General features: G+C 39.6%; 1 protein-coding gene across 1 annotated transcript in view; it reads left to right on the plus strand.

The window, feature by feature from the left end:
• LOC139048633 (astacin-like metalloprotease toxin 5) overlaps positions 1-6,422 on the plus strand; it is a 37,048-nt gene extending 30,626 nt beyond the window's left edge. Inside the window, exon 6 of the mRNA XM_070523084.1 lies at positions 2,083-6,422. Coding sequence (XP_070379185.1) covers positions 2,083-2,303 — 221 coding nt within the window. The 3' untranslated portion in view covers positions 2,304-6,422. The remainder of the gene's footprint in view (positions 1-2,082) is intronic.
• The last annotated feature ends 3,340 nt before the right edge of the window (positions 6,423-9,762 follow it).

The raw sequence follows: 9,762 nt of genomic DNA on the forward strand, positions 1-9,762 counted from the left end.
GAGGTACCTGCAACTGCCGTAATTAATGTATGCCTTCAGCTTGGTGAATTCAACGAATTGTTATTAGGAGACAAGGGAGTTACTGTAAAGTATTCCTCTTTTATTGAATGACAAGGTCCTGTCGCAATGTTACCTTCATTTCATGCGTATATATATATATATATATATATATATATATATATATATATATATATATATATATATATATATATATATATATATATATACACGAGAAGAAAGGGGGTTAACCGAGGGTCCCGATTTTATTAGTCATATCATAAGAAGCCAACAAACATTGACACCAAGGACAACATAGGGGAAATTATTGTGCTTAATAAACGAAATAATGGAAATTAAAGTGGATGAAAAAACAACTTGCCGCAGGTGGGAACCGAACCCACAACCTTCGCATTTCGCGTGCGATGCTCTACCAATTGAGCTACCGCGGCGCTGTTTTCCCATCCAGTTTCTTGGGTATTTATGTGTCCAAGTAGAAGCCTGGGAGTGTTAGCCAGCGCCACCACACACAGACCAAGGCGGTCTGTGTGTGTTGTCCTTGGTGTCAATGTTTGTTGGCTTCTTATGATATGACTATATATATATATATATATATATATATATATATATATATATATATATATATATATATAGTCATATCATAAGAAGCCAACAAACATTGACACCAAGGACAACACACACAGACCGCCTTGGTCTGTGTGTGGTGGCGCTGGCTAACACTCCCAGGCTTCTACTTGGACACATAAATACCCAAGAAACTGGATGGGAAAACAGCGCCGCGGTAGCTCAATTGGTAGAGCATCGCACGCGAAATGCGAAGGTCTGTGTGTGTTGTCCTTGGTGTCAATGTTTGTTGGCTTCTTATGATATATATATATATATATATATATATATATATATATATATATATATATATATATATATATATATATATATATATATATATATATATATAGTCATATCATAAGAAGCCAACAAACATTGACACCAAGGACAACACACACAGACCGCCTTGGTCTGTGTGTGGTGGCGCTGGCTAACACTCCCAGGCTTCTACTTGGACACATAAATACCCAAGAAACTGGATGGGAAAACAGCGCCGCGGTAGCTCAATTGGTAGAGCATCGCACGCGAAATGCGAAGGTTGTGGGTTCGGTTCCCACCTGCGGCAAGTTGTTTTTTCTCTCCCTCTCTCTCTCTCTCTCTCTATATATATATATATATATATATACATATATATATATATATATATATATAGAGAGAGAGAGAGAGAGAGAGAGAGAGTCATGCTGTTTTATTTTGTATATCACGGGCTTTCTTTAAACGCAGGGAAAAATCACCATGCAGCATGTACGTTGCCGCAACGAATTGAATCGGTCGTTTTGAAATGCCCTCTACAACGTAGGTAAAAACACTTGGTCCTAAAGGAAATATTAAAAAATTTGCTTAATTGATCTTAGTTAAATAAATAATTAAGCGCAATATCAGAAAATATATCAAGGACTGCCACATGACGGCACATCATATGTCTTTGGTTTATTCAGCTGCGGTTAACGACTTTTTAAAAACACTTGGTTAATGGTTTTTAAATTTTCTTTATTTCCCTTCTCCCACTCTTTTCATGCGTGTGATTTTTTTAAAGATCTTCATGTCTCCCTTTCCCCAGTGCAGGATAGAAACCTACTGCCTTTCTCATCTCTTTTATATACCTCTCTCACTCTCTTTGGTTACATGACACACCATGTGCATATATATATATATATATATATATATATATATATATATATATATATATATATATATATATATATATATATATATATAATGTGTGTGTGTGTATTAGTAACAATCATATAGTTAACAGACGCAGTTGCGCGCAGCATGAACGCTTTACTTAATTCGTACTGTATTGGCAGGTACAGTTCTGTATATAACGCGCTATGCTCCCTAATTCTTGGCTTTGTTCTATAATTATTTGCCGCTTCGTAGATCGAATGAGTGCATTTGTGTGCCGGTCCGCACATATGTTCCCCATGAAACGGCTCAATGTGTTTGCTCGTGCAGGGCGACAGCACAACTTTCGCAAGATGCAGCCCTTTGAGCACCGGCTGCTCTCGCCCTTTGACTTGGACTCGATAATGCTTTACGGCTCGGAGTTCTTTGCGCGTGCCCCGGGCCTCTTCACCTTGCTGGCCAAGGACGGCAGTCGCCTCGAAGCGGTCTTCAACAAACGGCGAATCAGCGACAGCGACATCCGTCGCATTCGGATGCTGTACCGCTGTTGAAAGCTTCAGCGTGTCTTTAGACTCCCATAGACTTATTTATTCTTTGAGCTTACTATCGCAACCGTACGGAATTTTCTCATGCAGGGCTGAAGAAATATGCAGCATGATACTATGAGTCAGTGAAAAATGATGCAGTACAATCATGCAGTAGCACTAGTGTGGTTTCGTGTATCGACCGTCTTATGCTTTAGCGTCAAGTTAGAGATACGTCTTAAGGTGTCATTATTTCTTCTAATTTCGATCGCGTAATGTTGTGGTGAAATTCGTTCGTAGATATTAGGCATTAGCAAAGTGAGCTTTTTAAATAGAGGACTGGTGTAAGGGTAATAAGGCAAATCTAGGATACATTGTATGGCCTTTTTTTCGTATTTTATGCGGTGCAGTATCATTAAATAACGTTGCCGTACTCCAGACAAGATAGCAATAGGATAGATATGAACTCGTACTCCAGACAAGATAGGAACAAATATTTGTACGTGTACAAGATAAAATAAATGTTTTTTTTTAACAAAAAAGAAACGTGACCTGCAAACTTTTCCATTCTTCCGACACAGCTTACCGATTACCATTTTCTCATAAGAATTCTACAACATATGTTGCTCGAACACAATGCCGAGACATTTGACACAATTAATAGTTGGTATGACGGAGTCATTAAGCTCCAGTGGGGCACGTGTCTCAATATTTCGATTTGTTAGCCTAAAAACTACCTTTGTTTTGTAAACAAATAGGGTTAAAGAATTCGCGACACTCCAGGACCACAGTTTTGTTTCCTTTGATCACAACTGTAGGATTCTTCCTAGTGTCGAGTATAGCTTTGTCGTTTGCATATACAATAAATTAGAGTCTTTCTCAATACTAACTAACTCATTATTATACACGTAAAGAAAAGCGAATGTCCCAAAAATACTTCTTTGTGGCATCTATGCACGAACCGCTTTTAAATCGGGTGCGCGACTATACTTGCTGCATGCGGTATTGAGGATACGATCCAGTTATATTTTGACGCCCCCAACGCTGCATTAAGATTTAAATTTTTGTTATAGGGTAGTATGATTTACGCAATCAAATGCTTTGGAGTCATCCACAAAAACACCTAAAGTTAGTAGCTGGCGTTCCAAGCAATCTAATATTATTTCCTTCTGCGGCAGGAAGGCAGTCTCAGTTCACTGATTTTCACAAATCCAAACTGCATATGTTCGTCATTATTTATGTTTGATTATAAAGCATGTGATGCTCTGAAAAAAATTTTTAGCACAGTGATACAATTTCGAACGGGTGAGGTGGGTCTTCACGGCAAGAATTAGAAAACAACGACGAAGGCGGGCATCGTGATTAAGGGAAAAAAAGTTGAAAAGAATGTATTCATTTTATCGGTACATGGTTGTGACCCTATCCGAGTGTCGAGCGGTTCTGATTACCACGGAGGGCAGGACGGCCTTAAATAACCCTGTGCGGTCTTGTGGTTGTCGATGACTTCTTCGAAAACTTGGGGAGCCTGTGGAAGTATCAGTGCCTTCGTCAGGCTCTGCAGTCGACGAGCTCCTGCCCTTCGGGTTTTCTTCTCTTCGTAGCTCGTTTTGTGTCTGCTCAGGGAATAAAGATGTGAAGCTTTTTCGGGGAAGAGGGCATTTATCTCGTAATGCGAACGCACGTTTGATCGTTTCTCACGCGTGACAGGTCGTTCTCCAGGCCTATCCTAAAAGCCTTTTCTGCGAAGAGGCAAATCATCCTGTCACGAGGACGTACGCCCGAATACTTCTCACACTTGACAGGTCGATTATAACAACAGATATGGCTTTAGAGTTGATTAATTCATTCTTTCCACCCTGCTGGCGTAAAACTATAACTTTAGCAACCTGAAGTTATTTCGAAAAATGCCACCAGATACAAAAAAACAGGTTAAAAATAAGTGCGAACGCTGGGGAGATTACGTCTAGTCCATAGTTTGCTGGTCTGATTTCAAATCCGTCAACGTCGCAACATTATCTACTTTTATAGGCATAAAAATATCAATATTTTTTATCGTTGGAGCTAGAAATGAAGATTGATTAGTCCTAGAGCTAAAATAACGCAAAATCATCATCCGCTGTTGCCATTTCAGAATTGCCATCCCATTGTGGTTTTGCTGTGGTCGTTATACCGCTTTCGGCATCGACATCGTTCCATCACCGTCACTTCGTCGTCGTCAAACAGTCGGCATTACGTTGTCGTGGTCATGACTGACCCTGATGACAAAATGCCATAACAATGTGAGTCAATCTCGGAGAAAGTGTATGTCCCATACAGATTTGAAGCAATGGAAATCTCAGATTGACCCCTACTGATAAAAAAAATGGCACTCGGCAATGCGTGACGTCCATGTAGTGTAAAGCATTCATGATTTGTAGAGAACGGGTCTACGAGTGACGTAAACGTTATGTAGCGAACGGTTATGGGGAAATTATATGCTGTACTGTTACCAGTGATAAAAATGGCGGTGGATTCATCCTTTGGGGATGATTGACTACGGTAATGCGATTACCATTTTGTCTTACTATAAGTGTTTAAGTAGGGCTTACACGTGACGAATTCTTGTGATGGGGAAACCAGCGAGAAAGAGACAGAATCGCATGATATGTTCAAGTGCACAGTGTTTATTTTTACAAATTCAGGTTGTTTTCTTCGGGCAAGGCATGGCGGACGGCATCGCCCGATCCTACTTGCGGACTGGGACTCCTTCCCCTTCGCGCTCCCACACCTGCTAGCAGCAGTGGCCATTTGGTTTTAACGGCCCAAGTTACCCAGTGACACACTCATGTTAGCGTAAAAAAAGGCTCATTGAAGAACGGCACATAACCCGTAACCGAAATTGGGGTGAACGATGTTCACATTAAGGAGCGACACATACACAGCGAAGCATACCCAGTGTCCCAATTAACACCATGGAAATGTAGTGTAGTGTGGCGCATACCTAGTTTCACATACCCAGTGATCCACGTTGAGAAAAGGGAGCTTGACTGCGGAGTCGCACGTAACCAGCGGCGCGTATCTGTAACACGAGTTGGCGTGCAGCGGGCAAAGCCGTGAGCGGCACATGCACGCTCTCACGCACCAAGCTTGCCCGGCTGCCGTTGCCGAACCCGGTTGCCTCGTCGCAGCTGGCGAGAATATGGTTAGCAACATCGCGGGCAGGCTGCCTCGGGAAAGTGCGCGCAATATCATAAGAATGCTAATCGCATTAATAAGTAAGGTATTTAATAGCTATGTTTATAATAATAATATGTATGTTTAAAATGCAGGATATAAGATTAAACGCAAAGTAATATCCAGCGTCACGTACCCAGTGGTACATACCCGTGGTACATAATTTAGAGTGCACTATCAACTCGATCGGCCTACGAAAACGGGGAGATACACCGCCCGCTCGACCACCAAAAAAGTGGCTGCAGTTGGAGAAGTATTCTTCGCATTATTAAAGATGTTTTTGGCAACACGGTGTGTCGCTGCATTGTTGCAATGCTAACCGTATAGCGTCGACAGGCGTCGTGAGAAGGGTATTTCCGGAGCTCTTTTTTTTAAATATTAGGTGCGTTTTCATGCAACTCGCTTTTTTTAGAGTGCTTTGCCCACTTTTGAGTCGGCGTGTGCGTATCTGTATAGCCGTTTCCCCGAGCTTCACATAAAAAATAACTTGGGAAGCGATTCAACCTCTAGTTATCATTCATACTTTGTGTTGCGCAGCAAACACAATCATTAAGGAGATAACTAGATGACACGAGCGCAAACTCTCAACTAGTACATTATTTGGTTATTATTATTATTATTATTATTATTTATTATTATTTGTTGGAATTTTTTATAAATTCCAACAATCGTCAAATAATGTAAGCAAAACTTGGTCTTTGGTAAATCATCTCAGAGGAATGAGTTCCAATAGCCGTTCTATTTTCGGCGTTTTTCAACAACCTCCCACAGAAGTGGCTGATGCTTTCAACAGGCACTTTGTTAAAGCGTCCCAAAGGGCCCTCTCTCCATATACAAGCACTTCACCGTTAGGGCATTCCGTATCTGCGTCGGCTTTTCTTCCGAAAATTTTGAAGGGTGATCTGGAGGCAATTATTTTCAGTTTCCGTCCTAACAAGCCCACTGGGTATGATGGAATTTCTTTACACACCATCAGGAGGAATTTCAATGCGCTGTCAGATATTATCCTTCATATACTGAATGGTTTTTTGGAAGGCGACGAAATTCCAGAATGCTTAAAAACTGCAGTTATTATACCACTACACAAGTCAGGGAAGAAAGATAGTATTGAAAACTATCGGCCAATTTCAATATTGCCGATTATTGCTCAGGTCTTAGAAAAATTTCTTTTCCACACTATGTCTTCTTTTCTTAACAAATTTTCTATCCTGACCAATCGACAGTTTGGTTTTGTTTTAGGGCGTGGTACTGTGGCACTGCTTGAGGAATTTTCAGATGAACTGTTTTCGGCATTTGATCAGAATCTTTTCACATGTGCGCTATTTTTAGATGTAGCGAAAGCGTTTGACACCCTGAATCATCAAATCTTGTTAAGTAAACTGCATTTTTGGGGATTTCGTGGGCCTTTTTACAAAGTCCTCGAAAATTATTTGAGCAACAGATTTCAGGTGGTCTCTACCGATGATAAGGGTATATTTAGTTCTAAGCTGTCGGTAAAAGCTGGAGTTCCTCAGGGGTCCATTTTGTCACCATTGTTGTTTAATATCTTTGTTAACGACTTCCCTTTGGCAATTTCGAAATGTTCAGTATTCCAGTATGCTGACGACACTGTATTATTAGCGAAACACCTTTCTTATAAAACATCCACTGAAATGTTGCAAAATGACGTACACAAGGCAATGCTTTGGTTCTCTAATAATGGAATTGTTGTAAATGCCCAAAAAACAAAACTTGTTTGTTTTCGCTCCCCACTTAAGACTACTGTTATTAACTTGCCTCTCTACCTGCATGAGTCAGACTGTGTTCATTGTAAATGCCCACCTATTCCATACGTGGATTGTGTGAAATATCTCGGAATCTATTTCGATAGTAATTTATCGTGGCAACATCACTTATCACTTATTTGTTCCAAACTGAGGTCAGTAGCCTGGCTGTTATTTAATATCAAAAGTATTGCACCCTTGTGTGTAAAAAAGATTATAGCACAGGCACTAGGTTACAGTGTGTTAAGGTATGGCATTACAGTCTTTGGCTTTTGCTCGGATCGTTGGAGATGTAGAGTTGACCGGATTCTAAAAAACATTCTTAAAAACGTTGCGTACAATTCCCCAATAGTAACATCTGCAAACATCTTCCGTGAACTTGGGCTACCAAACTTCCATTCATTACTTATAGAAACAGTTGTCGTTAAACATTTCTGGACTTCCGATTTCAAACAAAAACGTGCCGCCGCAAGGGAGCTAAGAAAACATGTCCGTTATGTTGTTCCACGTTCAGCCACAAGGTATGGCGTGGCCAGACGCTGTGCTTATGTGCCTGACATATTTAACAAACTACCAGAAGAGTTATTTAACGCGACATCAAAAAGAACGCTCAAACACATCATAAAACAGCTAGAGTAAAATTACCCTCTTGTACATCGCTTTTTTTTTCGTCGCAATATTTACCTCTTCAATTTTTGTTATATGTAGATAAACAAATGTTATCTTGTTCTTAATTTTTTGCCTTTCATTTTTTTGTTTTTTTTCTTTTTCATCTCTCATCAATTTTTGTACATCTTTTGCCTTGTCTATCATATTCATTGGCACGGTCCTACAAGCCAACTAAGGCTTAGACCGGCCTGCTTGTGTTCTTTTGTATATTGTGTGGCAATAAGCATTATTATTATTATTATTATTATTATTATTATTATTATTATTATTATTATTATTATTATTATTATTATTATTATTATTATTATTATTATTATTATTATTATTATTATTTGATATCTGGTAATATTTTCACAACCCTTGGTCTTCCATGCTTTCGAACACTCTTTCTACAGACTGTAGTGGTACAACATTTCTGGGACAGCAATTTCAAAACACGTCATACAGCCTCCCGAAGCCTGCATAGTTCCATTCGTTTTAAGGTGCCGCGCTCCTCAACAAGGCATGGGGAAGCCAGGCGCTGTGTTTATGTTCCCCAAATTTTTAATGACTTACCATAGGAAATGTTTTTCGCAACATAAAAAAAGGGCTAAAAATCATGGTTCACTCATTGTAACACGGTTCCTATATGCCTAAAGAATGTTCATGATCAGGCACGAATTGTTAAAATGCTGTTCCTTGCTCTTTATTTTTTATTTCTTGTTGATGTTACTTTTCCTAACTTTTTGCACCTTGGTCACTATTGATTTCATGTTAGTATCGTGTTGATATATTGTGTTTATATTATCTTCATATTTTATGTTTTACTGCACTTCCGTCTGCCGACTTTGCCGGGCCAAGTCCCTCAAGCCACTAAAGGCTTTGACAGGCCCGTTTCATTGCCCTGTATACGTTATGTGCAATAAAAGATTTATTATTATTATTATTATTATTATTATTATTATTATTATTATTATTATTATTATTATTATTATTATTATTATTATTATTATTATTATTATTATTATTATTATTATTATTATTATTATTATTATATTATCCGAAGACAGCCTTTGTATTGCCTGTCAAAAAAGTCTGCCTAGTGATGGGCGTATTATGGCATGTTGTGAATGCAAATATTCATATCATCTCGGACAGACTGCTCGGGTATTGCCCCTAATACCTTTAACACTATGGGACAGGCGAAACGTGAGGGTTGGGTATGCAAGACCTGCAGAGCGAACAAAAAGCAAACTTCTTCATCCCAGTCGGATTCAGCGCAGGCGGCAGGCAATAACGACGCTATTTTAGCTCTTGTTGCGGAAATCAAGGACGTAAAAAAAAGCTTAGAAGTACTACCGGCACTGCATTCTAAGGTTGACTCGCTCTTGTTTCTGAAAGCCGAATTCTTAAATCTGTCGAAGACCGTCTCTGACCTTGAAGACGCCGTCACTTTCTTGTCAAAGCAGTACTAGACTACACGTGAACAGCTCAAGTTGTCTGAAGAAGCAGCCAGGACCAGAGACAGAGAAATTCAGAAGTTAAATGAGACTTTCCGTGTTCAGGCTGAGATTTTGCAACGATTGCAGCACGATCAAAATGAATCTGAACAGCACAGCAGAAAGGCAAATTTGGAAATTCGTGGCATGCCAGTTGCTGATAAGGAAGACTTGAAAAAAATACTGCATGATCTGGCTGATAAAATTGATTTACCCGAATTTTCTGTTGATACTGACGTCGTTGCTGTCCACCGACTTTCTGGCAAAACAGACACTGTCCCTACAGTCTTGGTTCGTTTCTCAACGGTAAACATGAAAGAAAACTGGATGAGGGCTCGTGGAAAGCTTCGACAGCTCTGTGAA

The sequence above is a fragment of the Dermacentor albipictus genome, chromosome 8 (assembly GCF_038994185.2).
Source record: "Dermacentor albipictus isolate Rhodes 1998 colony chromosome 8, USDA_Dalb.pri_finalv2, whole genome shotgun sequence".
In the NCBI taxonomy this organism is placed as follows: Eukaryota; Metazoa; Arthropoda; class Arachnida; order Ixodida; family Ixodidae; genus Dermacentor; species Dermacentor albipictus.